Below are 20,217 nucleotides of genomic sequence, written 5' to 3'. Positions count from 1 at the left end.
CTTCTTTGTCTATCATCCTAAATCCTAATTACCTTTCTCCTCCAAAATAACACTGCTAATGTATGATTTGCATAGTATATACTATGTACTAAGTATACTTATATACTTACACTATACATATATTTTGTACTAAGTATACTTAGTACAAAGTATATGTGTATATACTTAATACATAGTATATGTATAGTATATGTACTAAGTATATATGTATACTTAGTACATAGTACATAGTATACCTATATAGTGTATATATATACATATGTACTTAGTATATACGTATATAATGTATATGTGTGTACAAGTTTTAGTATACAGACATGTACAGTCTTTAGTATGTTATTGCTGTGTTTGTATAGACATACACAATGTATATACACAACGTGTATGTCTATACAACCTTTAATATATAGGCATATACAATCTTTAGCATATTATTGCTGTGTTTTATTGTAACCTAAATTTTATCATGTTGCATTTATCATCTCACAACTTGCCTTTCTTACTTAACAAAGCATCTTTAGAAGATTCTATGTTAATATATATCAAGTTGATTGGCTTTATCTGCTGCAGAATATTCCCTCTTAGGAATGACCTGCTTTTTTAAATTCATTTCAAAACAAATGGTCTTTTACATTTTCCTCATTTTTGCCATAAAAATAAATGCTTTAGTTAATAGCCTTGTGCATGTTTCCTTGTATACATACCGATGCAGTAATTTCTGGTGGGTAGATACCTCGCAGTTGGATTGCTAGCTCCTGTTGTACATACCTTTTCAGTTTTATTTGATACCTCCAAATCACCTTTTTGTGGTACTTATACCAATTCATTTACTCTGGATGTGGCAAGGGGAGATTTTTCTTATTTTCCCAGTGTGTAGGTCATTGATGCTTTTGAGCATGGATACTCAAAAGACCAAGTATTTGCAGTTTAAAAGACCTCACCTTTAAATCCCTTCTCTCTACCAGAGTATTTAATATCTACTTTAAAAAGCAAAAAAAAAAAAAAAAAAAAAATGAGGAAACACTGGTTTCTTCTCCCTGTGTTTCTGCAGCAACAGCACAACCCTGAGAACACGAAAAGTTAACATTGGGAGAAGGGAGGCTTGATGCCCGTTAATACTTCAGAGTATCAGCCTCCAACACCATAGTGCTTCTTACCTTCTCCACAATATACAGATCAGGTGATAGTATTCTAGTTTTACAGATGATGAAAGGTCGTCTCAGAGTAGTCAAGTAATTTGCTAAGTTTATACATCGCCTGGGGCTAACCCAGAACTCAAACCCAAATCAGCAAGACTTGGAGTTGAAAAGACCACAGCTTTTCAACTCTGCGTTGCTGCTTTCTAATAAAAATTCATTAATGATGATGAGAATATCATGTTTATTAATAGAGTGGTATTAATGTATCTCATCATATCATAACCTCAAATGAGTGCCCACAGTTTCCTAGACATTTCTGTCTTCGTAGCTACAAATCACAATGGGTTTTAATAGTGAGCTTTGCTCTTAATTTCTGATTCCCATTAAAAAGGCTTTATTTTCCTCAAAGTTATATTATATTCATATACTACATTCCCTTATTTCTCATTGCTTTAATAGCTGAGATTATTAGAAGGAAACCCAAGTGTAGCATTAGGACTGCCATGGTTATTAACTCTGAACTCATTAACTTATTAACTCTTGTCCTTTGGATGTTGTGTCATATGGGTAAGCAAATGCCTACAAGTCATTTAACGGTTCTTGTCTAGCTTTAAGATTTTTGTTCATCTCATACTGCACATCTATTGCATGACAGAAAGGAACTAGAACACTTTTAAATGGCAAAAAGCACAAAATTTCACAAAGGTATTTGATATTGAATTAGTGTCAAAGTGTAAGAAGAATGATGGCCGATGGTAGATATGCCAAGTTGTACAGGTCAAAGATAAACAGGTGTTCAACCCAGTAGAGAAAGCTAAACTCACCTATAGGTGTCTTTCCTCAGTTCTGGCTTCTTTCATTTTCTGTATTCAAACAAAGCATAACTGGATTACAATACTGTTCATTTCAGGGCGGGCTCTACAGATTCACAGGATGAAATGAACTAAAAGAAAACAATGGACCCCTTAGGCTAATTTCAAAAACTCTTACTTATATTCTTCAATAATATAGATCAACTGAGCAAATTAAATTGCTGTCAAATATATACAAACCTAATGCGATTATCCACAGGCAGTAATTTGATATTCCCTAAGTAACTGTACTTTTTAAAATATTTTATTCTTATTCCATCTCTTACCTAGGAGTGAATTTATAAAATGCAGAGGCTGTGCACTCCCTGAATTCCCCAGCACCAATCGCCATCATCTAAAACTAGCAGTGGTTAAATGAGCATGTGTTGGTATTGACAATGACGGAACACCTTTCATTGCAGGTGTATTTCATTGCAGAAGGTATCTCTGGTAGCCCAGGCAACAAAGGAAAGGCAAGGTCAAGGGGATGGGGTTGACATCTTGAGCGGCTAAATTCAGGTTTCAAAGATCATCATCATCAAGCTCTCTCTGTTTCCCATACTCCCTCCCATCTCTCTCCTTCCTCCATGCCTTTCCTCTAGGTTTGCTTGCTCTAAGTTTTCCATGTGGTGGCAAATACAGTGATCAGCACCTAGCAGTTCCAAATATGAGAGATTTACTCTCTCATTCCAACACCCTCATTAAACCCCCAAATCAACCCTCCTGCCTGGGTCTTCTTCATGTTCATTGTTATGGTAGAGGAGCCAGGACCAACTGATCAATGCCTATCCCAGACTACATACTATGGGTGACAGGCTATTTCCAAAAAGACAGCTGAACGAAAGATAAATAATAGATACCCACTGCATGGCTTTAGCCAACAAAGGTGAAAAAAGAAGTATCGTCAGCACAAGTATGAATAAAGCATTGGAATGATTGGGCATGACGTTTATTTATAATAAAACCAGGATGGCGGCCGGACACGGTGGCTCATGCCTGTAATCCCAGCGCTTTTTGGGAGGCCAAGGCAGGTGGATCACCTGAGGTCGGGAGATAGAGACCAGCCTGACCAACAAGGAGAAACTTTGTCTCTTAAAAATACACCAGTTAGCTGAGCATGGTGGCACATACCTGTAATCCCAGCTACTCAGGAGGCTGAGGCAGGAGAATCCCATGAACCCAGGAGATGGAGGTTGCAGTGAGCTGAGATCATGCCACTGCACTCCAGCCTGGGCAACAAGAGCAAAACTCCATGGAAAAAAAAAAAAAAACCAGTATGTCATAAGACCCGAAAATGGAACTACAGGACATGATCAACTCCCACGGGACATGGCAGCAGAGACCTAGAAAGTGGAAATGAAAAACGTAGCTGCTATGTTCAGGAATCTCAGGAGAGAAGGAGATTGCAGAAAGAGAAAGGCTCTTTACAGTAGATGAGAAATGAACACAGGTCTGGTGCTGGAAAACAAAACAAAACAAAATGCAAAATGCATGGATAAAGATGATAATCTAGAGAGAACCACATTCCACTTATCAGCATATGGGGCCAAGAGCATTTAGGAGGCATCCCAAACTCCCCAGGAGACCAATAGTAACAGTAGTTATTAACCTCAGATACAGGGTGTCGACCTGACTAGACACATCTGTCCTTGCGAACAGACACACTCACAGGTGGAATGGGGAGATAACAGGGCAAACACCTTCAGAACTGTTGTAAACTGGGAACTGCAAGGAAGGAGAGCAGCAGACAGATCTTCTGTACGTGCATCTTGGAAGAAACCCTGAATGTAATGGGGTGCTACAAACAGTGTTGTAACACTTCTCAAACCCAGACATCACTCAGTGAGGGAGAATGAGAGCTGAGTGTAAGCTGACACCTAATAAAACCCAAATATTAAAAAAAAAAAAAAGTAAAAGAGAAAAGTCTCATAAATTTCCTATAATGAAAATTAGTGCAATGTAGGAGATGTCAGCTATGGAAAAAGAATGATAGATTATACAGAATGTTTTGTATTATTCCTCTCTGCAATTGAGTATTATATTAGAATATTTAGACTGTTTCAATTTTTTTATTTCAAAGAGCACTGAAGTGAACATGTGTACATGTATCTATATGTGCATGTGTGAGTATGTTTATGTCTAACAGTATAGGTATTATGTGTAGACTTAGAGTCAGACAGCTCCTGAGATCATGGATTTTGGCATTTTTGACAGAAACTGCAAAATTGCCTTTCAAATGACCGATTTATACAGAAATCCCAAGCCCATGAAAATGGATTACTTTTGTCATAGCATTGTGAATGCTGAATGTATCGTATCATTCGCATCTTTGGCATTGTTTCAGGTGACAGAGAGTATTTCATTAATTTTTAAATGCACTTCAATTCCACCTTCAGGAGGTGTATGATGATTTTTAACCAGGTAGGAGGGGCTAGTTGTATAGGACACCTGGAAAGGGCTGGTGGAGAGGCAGCACAGCCTCACAGTTAGACACGGAGGCTGTGGGTTCAGATTGTCTGGGTGGAACTCTTTAAGTCCCCCAAACATCCCCTTGTGAACTCAATTCCTTGCACAGATTATTTAAATGTGTCTTCCTTTCCTGTAAAATAAGGTTATTTAAGTATTAAATGAGATCATACACTGGGCACGGTAGCTCACACCTGTAATCCCAGTACTTTGGGAGGCCAAGACAGGAGGATAACTTGAGGCCAGGGATTCAAGACTAGCCTGGCCAACACAGTAAAACCTCATCTCTATCAAAAATACAAAAATTAGCCAGGCAGGGTGACACATGCCTGTAATTCCAGATACTAGGCAGGCTAAAGCATGAGAATCACTTGAACCTGGGAGGCAGAGGTTGCAGGTGGCCAAGAGGGCACCACTGCACTCCAGTCTGGGTGAGACTGTGCCTCAAAAATTATAATAAATAAGACAATTCATACGATGGATTTGTACATGTACCACATAGTAAATGTCCAACAAATAATTTTTACTAACATTTATTATTACACTAAATTTAGCTCTGAGCATCCTGGCAGCCAAAGCAAAGAGAGTTCATTGTTCAATAAAAAGAATAAGATAGGCCAGGCTGGGTGGCTCACGCCTGCAATCCCAGTACTTTGTGAGGCTGAGGTGGGCAGATCATAAGATCAGGAGATTGAGACCATCCTGAACAACGTGGTGAAACTCTGTCTGTACTAAAAATGCAAAAATTAGCTGGGTGTGGTAGCATGCACCTATATGTTCGGCTACTCAGGAGGCTGAGGTAGGAAAATGGCTTGAACCCGGGAGGTGGAGATTGCAGTGAGCAGAGATGGCGCCACTGCACTCCAGCCTGGCAACAAAGCGAGGCTTCATCTCAAAACACAATAAGATAATAATCACAGATACTTACACAGCATTTACCATATCAGCCCCTGTTCTAAGTATTTATATATGTTAAAACATTTTGATGAGAAACAAAGCTTCTTTGGTCACTTATTATTGAATTCTGGAAAGAATTTATCAACAATTGATTTTATTATGCAGAAAATTATCATTCCTATTTGTCAATGAGGAAACTTGGATTCAAAGAAGTTAACTATCTAAGATCTCACCTCCAGTAAATGATCAAACAGACTTGAACCTAGGCCTTTTGACCCCGTAGTCCTCCTTGTACATCAGAAGGCCTTTCCAGAAGGCTCTGTGTGAATCTGACTACTGCTTTCAGAGACACTCTGAGAAAACTCTGACATTCAGTATCTTAAGGCTTGATTTAGGACTCCTGCAATGCACATGGATATATGTGTTTATCTGTAAGAGTTTATAGTTGAAGACTTTTTTTAACAAAGAGTGTAAATGCAATAGCAGGGTACACAATAGATTTCTGCTGGGATGATCAAACTGAATTCATGGAATGAAACTGACTGAGGAACGATTTGCTGGATCTAGTCTACAGTGGCTGGCGCTGTGTCAACCCCTGAGCCAGTTGTGTCCTGCCCTGGAGGTTCTGAGAGAATGGTACAGGTCGCCACCAAGGCCAGCAGGGACACCGAGGGGTTTTTACTGGCCACACCTTAATTGTAATGGTTCTTAGTGGTTCATACACTCTAGTAACAAGTGTTTATCTCAATACTAGAAATACTTAAAACTGGTTTGGTCCATTCAAAACATTCTGCTAAAAGTTCTTCTGCACGTTATCCAGCAGAAGATAGCTGCCTGGGAGATAGTCGTGTTACCAGTCCTTACAAGGAACTGATATCTCACTTTTTCAATCCTGTCTCAAATAGATAACATAATCTGAATGGGTTTCCATTGGTTTTATCCCTTCTCCAGGTTGGCATTGTTCATTTTAGTGAGGCTTAAATTGCTGGTATCACCTTAAAGTTGTATATTTCTGAAACCTCAGATGGGTAGATGCCCAGATAGATAAAATGCAAATCAAGTCATCAAGTTATCATGATGATAAAGCTGTCTGGATAATTGTAATATAAATGTCTGATATTTTTAACCTTTACAAAATAAGGCAAGTAAAGGTAATTTTGTTTGGTAACGGAATTACATGGAATCTATTTAGAAATGTAGGGAAAAGTACAATATTCAGTGCATGCTACCAGTTATATAAGGCTGTCTCAAACAAATCAATCTCTGTCTGCCCTAGACTCCACTCACTTAAGAGAATGAACTTGATAACATTTGGGTTCATAGAGATTCAGCATCCTGTAATAGACCTCTCATGTCTTTTAACGTATGCAATGCAAAGAGCAAACGAAACAAGGCAGCATTTTTTCTAACTCCGTCTTTTCTCTCTTTTTTTCCCCCAGACTATGTCAGAGGGTCACAATGACCTTGCACAATAACAGTTCCACCTCGCCTTTGTTTCCAAACATCAGCTCTTCCTGGATACACAGCCCCTCCGATGCAGGGCTGCCCCCGGGAACCGCCACTCATTTCGGCAGCTACAATGTTTCTCGAGCAGCTGGGAATTTCTCCTCTCCTGACGATACCACCGATGACCCTCTGGGAGGTCACACAGTCTGGCAGGTGGTCTTCATTGCTTTCTTAACGGGCATCCTGGCCTTGGTGACCATCATCGGCAACATCCTGGTTATTGTGTCATTTAAGGTCAACAAGCAGCTGAAGACTGTCAACAACTACTTCCTCTTAAGCCTGGCCTGTGCCGATCTGATTATTGGAGTCATTTCCATGAATCTGTTTACGACCTACATCATCATGAATCGCTGGGCTTTAGGGAACTTGGCCTGTGACCTCTGGCTTGCCATTGACTACGTGGCCAGCAATGCCTCTGTTATGAATCTCCTGGTCATTAGCTTTGACAGATACTTTTCCATCACGAGGCCGCTCACCTACCGAGCCAAACGAACAACAAAGAGAGCTGGTGTGATGATCGGTCTGGCTTGGGTCATCTCCTTTGTCCTTTGGGCCCCTGCCATCTTGTTCTGGCAATACTTTGTTGGAAAGAGAACTGTGCCACCAGGAGAGTGTTTCATTCAGTTCCTCAGTGAGCCCACCATTACTTTTGGCACAGCCATTGCTGCTTTTTATATGCCTGTCACCATTATGACTATTTTATACTGGAGAATCTATAAGGAAACTGAAAAGCGTACCAAAGAGCTTGCTGGGCTGCAAGCCTCTGGGACAGAGGCAGAGACAGAAAACTTTGTCCACCCCACAGGCAGTTCTCGAAGCTGCAGCAGTTATGAGCTTCAACAGCAAAGCATGAAACGCTCCAACAGGAGGAAGTATGGCCGCTGCCACTTCTGGTTCACAACCAAGAGCTGGAAACCCAGCTCCGAGCAGATGGACCAAGACCACAGCAGCAGCGACAGCTGGAACAACAACGATGCTGCTGCCTCCCTGGAGAACTCCGCCTCCTCCGACGAGGAGGACATTGGCTCCGAGACGAGAGCCATCTACTCCATCGTGCTCAAGCTTCCGGGTCACAGCACCATCCTCAACTCCACCAAGTTACCCTCATCGGACAACCTGCAGGTGCCTGAGGAGGAGCTGGGGATGGTGGACTTGGAGAGGAAAGCCAGCAAGCTACAGACCCAGAAGAGCGTGGACGATGGAGGCAGTTTTCCAAAAAGCTTCTCCAAGCTTCCCATTCAGTTAGAGTCAGCCGTGGACGCAGCCAAGACTTCCGATGTCAACGCTTCAGTGGGTAAGACCACGGCCACTCTACCTCTGTCCTTCAAAGAAGCCACTCTGGCCAAGAGGTTTGCTCTGAAGACCAGAAGTCAGATCACTAAGCGGAAAAGGATGTCCCTCGTCAAGGAGAAGAAAGCAGCCCAGACCCTCAGTGCGATCTTGCTTGCCTTCATCATCACGTGGACCCCGTACAATATCATGGTTCTGGTGAACACCTTTTGTGACAGCTGCATACCCAAAACCTTTTGGAATCTGGGCTACTGGCTGTGCTACATCAACAGCACCGTGAACCCCGTGTGCTATGCCCTGTGCAACAAAACATTCAGAACCACGTTCAAGATGCTGCTCCTGTGCCAGTGTGACAAAAAGAAGAGGCGCAAACAGCAGTACCAGCAGAGACAGTCAGTCATTTTCCACAAGCGCGCGCCTGAGCAGGCCTTGTAGAGTGAGGTTTTATCAATAGCGGTGACAAAACGCACACATCAACCCACAGACCTTAGGAGGAGAAAGGTGAGGGTGGGGGTGATTTCTGGTGATGATAAAGTGGTGTTATCACCCAGATGTGAAAGAAGCTGCCTGTTTACGGATCCATTGAATAAACCCGTTTTAATAGAAAAAATTACCAATTCAGCAAAAAACAAAAACACGACTGAACATAAAGAAATTTGTTCTGAAATAGACTTCACATGTTTTTTTTCTTAAAGAGGAGAAAAAATATTGCTTCACAGCAATTATATACCCAAATCGATTTGCCTGGGTCTTTTAATGCCCATTAGCTTTGGAATCTCAGATGAGCATAGCTGGCCCAGTTCCCACATTCTTCCCAAGGATCCCAAAAGTGGGAATCCAGACCCCACGTGGAACACTGCAGGCTAACGAATCTGTGGTTCCAAAATTATTTCATATGTTGCAAAGCTGAATCTTCTTGTCCCAATAGAGCTTTCTGTCTTTTCTTTGGTGTGTCGTTAAACTCTATTTGTGGACTTGATTCTTGATTCTTGCAGAGTACTGTTTCGTGCAGTTCAAGTTTTGTACAAATAAAAATACTTAAGTATATATATGTGTGAGTTCTGCACGCACACACATAGTGTATATAATATAATGGGAAACACTGAACTGGCAAATTCTTCCTGCAATGTACACTTTCAGTACTTTGGTAACTGAGGTTCTCTAGGATCCCAATGCAGCATAAACGTGAAATCAGCCCAGTATAACATTTTTGAAAGTGGGGCTGTTTCCCACAGAGAGCGGCCAGGCCTTCCCAGCAGGTCTGTGCAGTGTGGACGGGCTCCTGAGTCCGCTGAGCACCGCAGCTTCACCGGGCTCGGTGTTAAGCAATCTCCTTTGTTGATGCCTCAACAGAGCTAAATCGGGGCCCCCTGAGCTCAAAGAACGAACCACATCCACACGTTTGAATTCAATCATCTAAATCTGAATGTTTCAAAACAAAATTTCTGCTATCTAAACTGCTTGAAACTCAATAATAGTGTCACGTTTGAATGTCACACACAGCAATATATATATAGGCCATATATATATATATATATATATATATGGCAAAGTGAAAGTGAAAAAACAGAAACCGTGGTAAGAGAGAATGAGGGAGAACAGTGTGTTTGATTCTTGCTGAACGGCACCTTGTAAAGAAAATAGGGCTTGCACCTTTGTTGCTCAGCTGTGGCCAGTGCTTTCTGGTGTTCATCGTGTAAACTTCACCCAGGAATAGGTGAGGTTTAGGAAGTTACATGTCCTCTGAAGAGAGAATTACATTTGGAAAAGAAATGCTTCAAATTGATTTTCTTACCTTTTGGTAAAAAAAAAAAAAAAAAAATTTGCATTCTCCTTCAAATTGACCAAAATGTTGACTGTTTTATTTGGGGAGGGGATGGGGTGCTGCCATCATTGTCCTTGTTGCTGCTGTGGTTGTTGGGGTTTCTTTTCCTTTTGCCGGGGCTGTTTGGGGAGGGGGAGGGGAGGGAGGGGAGGGGAGGGAGGGGAGGGCGGTGGAGATATTCCCTTTGTACAGGGCATTCGTGCTGTGAACCCAGAGCTGGGTAGAAGCTGCTTTTGTATTCAGTGTGAGGTGGTGTTTACAGGCGACTTTGACCACAGTGGATGTGTACTCAGTGGTGTCTGTGTATCTGAACTATTTAATTTCGTGTTATGTTTATATGCAGAAATATTTATGGATACTACACCAAGTGTTTATTTAATGTTGATAAATATTACTCTTCCGTCTTCAGTCCTGGTGTCCTTTGAAAGTGATTCTTTAAAGTCCACTTGAGCAATGAATAGAATACATTGAGTTTTCCTGTGGCTAAGAAGCAGCAGCATGTCATCCTGTTGGCATCGCCAGGTACCTAACACTTTCTAGGTAATAAAAAGTCACCTGTCACTTCAACGTAAATGTTTAAAATCACTCTTTAGTTAAATCTGATGGGAACTGAACAAAGCAACCCTCACCATTGTGTCTGAAATTATTTTACACAGGGGAAAAAAACAATCGGCATAATTGTAAGAATGATTTTTGGGGGCCCATATTCAACCAAAGAACAAGAAAAAAAGACAATTTTCTAACATGTACAGCAAATTGCAGAATGTCATATTATCCACCTGTGAAACGTCTAGTAAGCAATTGCACCTGTATTTTATTACTCAGGTTGGTCTGGCACTAGGAAATATGTGAATGCTTATTCAGGTGTCCCAGCACTTCAGCACTTCCCATCCTTTTGGAAACTCCTAACTTGCCTCCCTCCCAAAAGGACTGTTTCTTTTATTAAAATATATATACATATAGAATTAAATTTGAGAAAAGGAGAAACCGTGAAATTTATCAGAACTTTGAGAGTCAATTACCGTCTCCTTAAACATGATTATTTCCTTATCCTTGTCCTTTTGTGACACTAATAATGGCAGAAAAGGAACAAACAGAAGATTCTAGGTCTCCTTTTTTGTTTTGCTGGTTTTATTATAGAATTGTTTTTAAACCTCTTATGGATGAAAGCTGCATTTAAATCCCGTCTACTGACTTTATAGTAAGGTATGTCCATTTCGTGGGTCATTTTCGGAGAAAGAAAACAAGTAAAAGAGATTCTTTTGAATATGAAGAATTTAAAAGTATAATTGAAGATGTAGTGAGTGTTTATAATTGGACCTCAGTTACACATGCATTTCTCAAAACCTTTGTCATTAGAGGAGGTATTCAGCATTTACATATGATCAGAATGTCTTCATCTCAAACTGGGAATCGGAATTATTTCATGCCATATGCATGAAGCTTGCAGACATTTCAAGATTAGCCACTTTAATTGAAAGACGAAAATGATCAAACCTAAAATAAACTACACATGGGAGAATCTCTTTCTCCTCTTTCTCTCTCTCTGCCTCTCTCTCTTTCTCCTTCTCCTTCCTTCTCTCTCTCTCTCTCTCTCTCTCTCTCACAAGCACACACACACATTCCCCCTTCTCCAGGCATTGCCCGATAGTTAAGAGAAGTGAGCTCTCTCTGGCCCCCTGGTTCCCTCAGCTCTGCCCTTCTTTGCCCATCAGCTCCCTGTGGCCTCTATCACAGTTCTCTCTATTCTTCTAATCCCCCTTTGTCTCTTAAACCCAGCCTTGAGTCTCTACGTGTTTTTCATTTATCTTTACCCTTCAGTGTACAATCGTTGTAGATTCTGACAGAATGAAAGCAAAAACAAAAAGCCTAAGTGTTAGAGTCTGCAGTGGCTGAAGATCTAGAAAGCATAGCAGCTTCCTCTGTCAGACTTCCCGTGTTGCCCATGGCCAGAGCTCATGGCTCTGCAGAGCATGGGGAGCCCTTTTCCGTATCGAGAGGGAAGCTGGAGTGCAGAGCTCTGCTGCCAAGTTGGCTGTTTCAGCCCCGACTCAGGGAGGAAAGAAGGATGCCAAGGCTCTGCCACAGCACAGAAGCCTAATACTGGAGTGACACAGAGAAGGATTCCAGGGATCCGTCAGGGTGTGCTGTACTTATCTGAGTAGAGATGATTCAAAGATGGGGACCTATTCCAGGAAATTGCACAGTCTTCCCCTGGGAGCTTCAGAGGACAGGGGAAGGTAGCACAGTATAGTCAAAGCAGCATTGAATTTAGGATGAGGAACGCTGAGTTCCTGGCCCAGTTTGGTCGCTGCTTAGTTACATGTCCTTGGGCATGCTTGTCACTTAACCTAAACTTTCTGGGTTTTCTCCTCATTGCTCAAACTAAGCAACACCACCAAAGCTTCTTTAATCTGCCTTCTGATGGCAAATCGGTCCAAACTGAGGTCAGTAACTACCGTGATCAAAGTAAAATGGTCTATTGGATGAATGCTTGAAATTTTCAGATTTTATATTCTTGAAGGTTATTTACTTACTATAGTTCAACACCACAAAATCTAAGGAAGCCTTGAAATTTTTTGGTAAACCCAGAGTTGTATGGTTTCAAATACTACTCCAACCCAGTGCCTGAGGTCTGGCAACTTTACAAAATACAGCTTCTGGGTAGCAGGTGTGTGCTTTGGTTTTACAATAGCATTTCTCATAATGGGACTGAAACTGCATAGAATACAACACTCCGAAGTTACTTTTTAACCTAAACGACCCTACTTCTAGCACATCCTCTGAAAGAATATTTTGCTCCCATGCTACGTGCAATGAACTTATTTAAACAGTATCAACTCCAGCCCTTAATAGGTTCAGGGACAATCTGACTACTTCCTTTCTACAGACTTCAGTTACACTCTCTTTTTCTCTTTCCCTGACTTTAAATATTCAGCCTCTCCCAGCATTAATGTTGTGTGAGTCAGTACTCAGACCTAAGAAGAAGAGTTCTAGAATGGTAACCCAGTGCTCCTTAGTACTGGAGAATTTCATTTTCTTTTTCTGGCTTTAGCGTTCATGTCTGGGAAAGGAGGCACATGATAAGATAATAAAAACGGATAAAGAAGATCTAGTTCATAAAATGACTATACTCCACATAAGTTTGTAACTGCACAATGTTTTGTTGTATGGCTCAAAAAATGAGCAAGTGTTAGTATTAATAGGCATGCATTACATTCACAGCGTCACGCACAGATGGGCAGTGCTTTTAGGTATATGGAAGTCATCCAAATGTGTAGCTAGAACATTAGGCTTCTGTTGGTTCTGGTAGAGCCACAGAGACTCACACAGAACTCTGGTGAGACTCACACATACAACTTTGGTCTGGGCTGAGACCACCCCCCAAAAAATCATCTAGAGAACCAAAAAGGCTCACGTCTCAGTTGCATTTTACATAACAGGTAAAGGGGCCATATTTTTCACGACAAAGACGTGTTAGTAAAATTCCCTCACCCAAATTATAATCCAGTAATCCTAACTTAAACCAAAAAGATTATCCCCAGAATGTAAAAGCTTACTACTGTTCTTTCTTGAAATCCAAAATGCTTAGCAGTTCTGCATTTCACATACAAAACTCATAACTATTTTTGTCCTGTATTCTGTGAGTTCCTTGATGATAGAAAATTGGGTCTTATTCATCACTTTCATCCCTCTGTATCCTGTGGCTCACACAGAATCTGGTAAATTGCATATATTCAATAAATGTTGTTGAATATCTAATAACCTTATTAATTAATGTAACATATTATCAAAATTTTGTGTACATCAATGTCCCATGCTGCTACTGTAGTCAGGAGTTATTTGGCTGGGAAATGCAAAGTGTTCACAAATAAGGTTATCTAATAAAATATCCCTGAGCAATAAGGAGAAATATTAAATAGACTTGAGTCGTAAACAAATAATTTAGAGTCCAAAAAGGAAAAAGAAAATTAACTGTCTTTTTATCCCTAGTTCTAGATACTGGATTTGTTCTAGATACTGGATTTGTTTGATACTAGTTATTGGATTTGTTGACCAATCCAGTAAAGTCAGAAACTTTACCGGATTGTACAACAAAGATAAACTTTTGATCGTATAAAAGAGTAAAAATTCATTGAAAGGATAATTCTTTTGAAACAGGCTTCTTGGTTGCTTGCTGTAGCAAGAGAAGCATCTGGAGAACGTGGAGAGTTCATAAATATAGTTTTCTGTACAAGTGAAGATCTGTAGTTTGGCTTACAAATCCTTGCATGTAGTTTTGCTTGCTATGGAAAGTTATTAGGAGAGAATCCTTTATCCTGTTCTGCAAGCAATCAAACACATGCTCTCCCTTCCATCCATTCCTCGTCTGGTACCCGGGCATTTCCAGCCTCCTCCATATAACACTTCAGACTTCCTTTGGGCATCGCTTAGAGCTATATGATGGCCACAGTTTGAGCAAGGTCCTTCTTTCTTTAAATATAGGAATTGTTACCAAGTTTGGTGCAGGCTTGAGGAATAATTACATTAAAATGGGCTTCCACGTTGGTGAATCAGCATGCTAATTTCTCTTGGCGGGAAGCTCTCAGGGAAATGTCTATGAATCATTTAAAGATGCTCTCTGGTGGATAGAGAAACCACAGTCCAAACCAGATGGGTGTATATTTGCTTTGTAAGCAAAGGGCATGTATCATACTCGCATCTACAACAGTGTCCACATCTTTGCCAAAGGCACTGAATTTTACCTTTTTTTATTACCTCGTGGCCAGCACTTCCTCAGTAGGCATTTCAGGTGTGTCACAAACCATTTTCATTTTAATTCTGAAAAAGTCAATCGTCTGTACTCTGTACTATAAAATGATGCCTGCAACTTTGTGGTGAATATTATCCCCAAGTTAACAGTGAAATAAGTAAATAAAACTATTATTGAACAAAGAGTGTGGTTTGCTTTTATTTAATCCAGGGTCTATAACGCGGCAGCAGCTCTTTATTGTATAAAAGGGTAGAATTCATCGAAAGGACAATTCTGAACAGACTGCTGTTTGCATTGACTTCTCTTTCTTTTTCACATGCAAAAGAACTTTCTCTGACAACCCTCGTGGTGCTCCCATAATCCAAATACTTCCTGATCACGTGTTTGGAGGAGTATAGGCATGTTTGTAAACTATAGCTACACACATAGTCTTTACTCTGAAAGTACATGTGAAGGAAAACATTTACTCAAGAGATCAAGACTGTCCTGGCCAACACGGTGAAACCCCGTCTCTACTAAACAATACAAAAATTAGCTGGGCGTGGTGGTGTGCACCTGTAGTCCCAGCTACTCAGGAGGCTGAGGCAGGAGAATTGCTTGAACCCAGGAGGTGGAGATTGCAGTGAGCCGAGATAGTGCCACTGCACTCCAGCCTGGTGCCTGGTGACAGAACAAGACTCTGTCTCAAAAAAAAAAAAAAAAAAAAAAGTAAAACATTTACCTGTAGATACATATATGGAAGGGGAATTTTCTTTTCTTTTAAGGAATGCTTATCTTTTTTTTTCCAGGTGTATTTTTGTTTTTTTTAGACTCCACAGAAAATATTTTCTCACTGAAGAAAAAAACACAAGCTTCATATTTTATTACACTGACTTTAAAATTGCTGGAAGTGAAGGTACAAACTGAAGTTACTCTGGGCAAGAGATGACGTATTTTTGAATGGCATGTTTGAGCACTTCATGGTTGTTTCACTATTTTACAACCTGTACCATAGAAACCAACCATTGCCTCTTTAGTCTTTAGTGCAAGAAAGAACAAGAAGTACGAGAGAGAGAAAGAGAGCTACATTTACAGCTACATAAATATAGAAAAAGATTACATATATACATATATAATGTGTATATTTATTTATATATATACACTTTCTTTCCCTTGCAACTTTTTGTGGCAGTCATTACATCTTCATATCTTCATCCTCAGTTTACGACTTGAACCTCTGCTCACTGAAACGCTGGACATGCCCTCTCCCTCTCTGTTTTGCTATTTCATGCTAGAACTCTTACCATTCAGATCAACGTAGATGTCCAGAAAAGAAACTGCTGTTCTCACTACTCTGTAATAGCAGGCATTTTTATATAAAACTCGTATGAGATTGAAGAAGAAAAGTTTTCTGTTGTGTTACATTCTTCCTGAATTTGCTGCACACATTCATGCAATATGAAATATTGACTATGGAAAGAAACATTGTCTGAAAGTATGGAAGATTAATAAACCATAAGAATATGTCAATGTTGGAAATATCCATTAAGTACGAGTTGATTTTCAACTGAAAACTACTTTGTTGGGTAGTTGATAAATAGCTTTGGGAAAAGCTTTGCCACTTCCTTATCCAAATGGTTACGTGGAGAAGAAATTTTACAAAATATGACCAACCGATCAATTGATTTAAATATTTTCCCCCAATTATTGTTTTATTTGACTGAACTGAGATATTTCATCCGTGAAATAAATGTTTCTTTCACAGGAATCATATATGTCTAATAAAAATTAATATTTTTTGAACTACACAGCGTATTTTTAAAAGCATTAAAAATTAACATGGCTTAAGCAATAAGCATGAATGATCGTTCATTGCAATTAAATCTCACCTAGAAAGGTTTGGAAGAGTATAGACGGCACTTTTTTGAAAAGACATTCTGTGGTCCAGAGCATTTACAGGGTCATGAAGAGGATGCAGTCAGCCATGGCTTGGAAGTGGAAGTTCCTTGGCCTAATTATGGTCATTCTTGGGCTTTGTGCCTACCACCCCTTCACTTTAATCCTTGCATCTCTTTCTTGGAGATGACATGCACATACTTCAGTGGAACTTGTCATTCTCCATGAGAATTAAACAACAGCATACAGGTTATGAGAAGGCAGAAAGAGCCTTCATAGTAACAGTCTGTGAAAGATTGGTTTTCATTTCAGTTATATGGAGAATAATGACGAGAATCCCGTTGGAATGAGAGCCTCGGATTGTGGAGACACTCGCTTTCTTTAGCATTGTGTTTCTAAAGAGAGTATTTTAGCCACAGTTTATAAGAGTAGAATTACTAACAATCTTGCAACAAAAGGGAAAGAGAGTTGTCATCGAAGGCGATGCAGCTAGTGAGAGATGTTGCTGAGATTTCAACTCACGTCTCCAACCCCCAAGCTTTTATTCTGCCTATTTTGACACCAATCATATGCCAATTAACTATTGGGAAATACCTGAGAAATCAGAAATCTCTGCAGAAGAAAAGCCTTCAGATAGAGAAAACATAATCCAGGGGCTAATCTATAGGGCTTATTTATTTATTTATTTATTTTGAGACAGAGTCTCACTCTGTCACAAAGGCTAGAGTGCAGTGGCGTGATCTTGGCTCACTGCAACCTCTACCTTCCAGGTTCAAGCGATTCTCCTGCCTCAGCCTCCTGAAGTAGCTGGGATTTCAGGAGCTTGCCCCCACGACCGGCTAATTTTTTGTATTTTTAGTAGAGATGGGGTTTCACCATGTTGGCCAGGCTGGATTTGAACTCTTGACCTCAAGTGATCCACCTGCCTCGACCTCCAAGTGCTAGGATTACAGGTGTGAGCCAGCGCACCCAATCAGGGATAGACATTTTTATTAGGACCCAGAAGGTGTCTTTTGATTCCCACATGCTGAGCAGGCAAACCTGTGTAGACCAAAGATGAGTAAAATGAGCTCTTGAACCCCTCGTAACACCCAAAACGTGATGGGCTCATCAGCATGTAAACAAAGATTGATCCCAAAAACTGATGCTTGCATCAATTTTTTAAATCTTTTGATCGATACCTTAGGGTTCCTTTGTAATTCTTTAAAAAATGATTGCATCATACTTCTCTTCTTGGAATTTCTCTTCATTCTAGACAATGCAGTGGGCTAGGATATTTACATGAAAATCCACTATCAATGCTCTAGACTCACTAAATGACATGTCTCTCATCATAACATCCTGTGTATAATGCATGTATCTATCAGACTTCTTCCCTAATTCATATGACCAATTGTTTTTTCCCATTAAAAAATGGGACTTTGATTTTTAAAAGTTTTTTATTTGTTTTATTTAGGGGAAACTATTTTTAAGATCTATGTCAGCTGTGTATGTATTTGGCTTAATCTCACCCCATGTTTTTGTCATGACGCTTACTAAACTCTCCTTATCTTAACTAACTTACCTTTCTGCATTAAATCATTCTCCTTCAAGCAATTAATTCATAAAGATGACAAAATTGTGATTTGTCTTCTGATACAAACAGCCACTTAGAAGCTATAAATCAGGTAGAAAGTGGAGTGTGGTACAATCCACTTCCTTGACATTTACTTTGATAGAGCCAATGGAATTTTGATAATATTCTAGCTTATTAAACCTTTGACCCACTTATGTGAACGGATCTCTACGTGTGACAACTCCTCTATTCTGGCTTCTACAAAACAAAGTCCCTTTAAAACCTGACTGCGGCTGGGCACAGTGGCTCATGTCTGTAATCCCAGCACTTTGGGAGGCCGAGGCAGGTGAATCACCTGAGCTCAGGAGTCCGAGACCAGCCTGGCCAACATGGTGAAACCCCATCTCTACTAACAATACCAAAAATTAGCTGGATGTAGTGGCAGGTGACTGTAATCCCAGCTACTCAGGAGGCTGAGATAGGAGAATCACTTGAGCCTGGGAGACAGGGATTGCAGTGAGCTGAAATCGTGCTATTGCACCCCTGCCTGGGCCACAAGAGCCAAACTCCATCTCAAAAAAAAAAAAAAAAAAAAAACCTGACTGCTATAACTGGTTCCATCTGCAGGGTAGACATCATTAGAAGTTACCGACGACATTATTGTGCTGCGTGGGTTAGCTTGAAATGGAAACAATCAATAGCAATTCAGACCAAAACACAGAAGAAAAAAACTAAAGACAACGAATGAAAAATCAGTCCTACCCACCATCTGCCGTGAGTTCCTTCATTGTGACTTTTCAGGGGAGGACCTCCTCTGAAGTTAACTTCGGAACAATATAAAAAGGCCAATCCTTTGCCAGAAGGCCAGAAGTAAATATTTTCCCAGATACTATTGTGTAAAAGCACTCCCACCCTTGCTGCAGAACCAGTGCCATTATCTTTAGGTGTTGGAAGTTGTAGAGGAAGTGGCGGGTCTGATAAAAGATGGCTCCCTGCATACGTCCCTCCTTACTGCACCAATCCACACCCCTCCCAGCTTCTAGTTCAGACCTGCTAGGGCAGAACTACCACAGGAGCCCAGATAGAAAACTTGCCAGAATTCTACTCCCTTTTTGATTGTGTGAGAGACAAACAGTGCACGTCTAATACAAACTTTCTTTGCCAAGGTGGGAAAACTGAGTTAATAGGCTAACCTTTCTCTCTGCTCTTTTCAACCTGTGGACAGAACCCCAACTCCCTAACATGTCCCTTAACCCAGAATTAAGGGTCACCTTCATATGTACTTTCGACTTTTGGTTTGTTTGCTTGTTTGATTGTTTGGAGACAGAGTCTCACTTGCTCTGCTTCCCAGGCTGGAGTGCAGTGGCATGACCTCTGCTCACTGCAACCTCCACCTCCCAGTTCAAGCAATTCTCCTGCCTCAGCCACCAGAGTAGCTGGGATTACAGGCATGCGCCACCATGCCTGGCTAATTTTGTATTTTTAGTAGAGACGGGGTCTCACCATATCGGCCAGTTCGATACTGGTCTCCAACTCCTAACTTCAAGTGACCCTCTCCCCAACCTCAGCCTCCCAAAGTGCTGGGATTACAGGCATGAACCACCGCACCCGGTCCATGCGTACTTTCTAGTACACTTTAAGGCCTTTCTGCTTCTGAAGCAAAAAAAAAAAAAAAAATCAACATACTATTAAGCAGATTACATCTCCTGTTAGCTAAGTGGCAGCAAACAGTAGGTGACTTCAGAAGATGGAGCCAGTGTGTAAAAACAGAGAGATAAAGACCATTAAAGAGAAAATAAATACTCACTGCTTATTATGAGATAATGAGTTCCTTTCAAACTTTCAGGATTCTAAAATAATATTAAGATCCACTCAATGCACATCATAGATTAAGCCACACTGTCTAGAATATCATAGATTTTCGAGTTGGAAGGGAAATTTTAAATATTCCCCAGTCAAATTTATATTCAATGCCAGGGGCCCTCCTATAGCATCCTTGATGACTGACCACCAGGGTTCTGTGTTAATAACTACAGTGACAAAAAAAAAAAAAAAAAAAA

At 40.4% G+C, this 20,217-nt stretch overlaps 1 protein-coding gene across 4 annotated transcripts in view; it reads left to right on the top strand.

The window, feature by feature from the left end:
- Window positions 1-14,909, top strand: part of CHRM3 (cholinergic receptor muscarinic 3) — a 507,932-nt gene extending 493,023 nt beyond the window's left edge. For all 4 annotated transcript variants that reach the window (XM_032242257.1, XM_032242255.1, XM_032242256.1 and 1 more), the window contains one exon: window positions 6,793-14,909. In XM_032242257.1, coding sequence (XP_032098148.1) covers window positions 6,812-8,584 — 1,773 coding nt within the window. In that variant the 5' untranslated portion in view covers window positions 6,793-6,811 and the 3' untranslated portion in view covers window positions 8,585-14,909. The remainder of the gene's footprint in view (window positions 1-6,792) is intronic.
- The last annotated feature ends 5,308 nt before the right edge of the window (window positions 14,910-20,217 follow it).

This window comes from Sapajus apella, unplaced genomic scaffold (genome assembly GCF_009761245.1).
Source record: "Sapajus apella isolate SASKATOON/1434 unplaced genomic scaffold, GSC_monkey_1.0 scaffold49, whole genome shotgun sequence".
Lineage (NCBI taxonomy): Eukaryota > Metazoa > Chordata > Mammalia > Primates > Cebidae > Sapajus > Sapajus apella.
The sequence above is the reverse complement of the archived record's forward strand: the minus strand, read 5'-3'. Positions and strand labels throughout refer to the sequence as shown.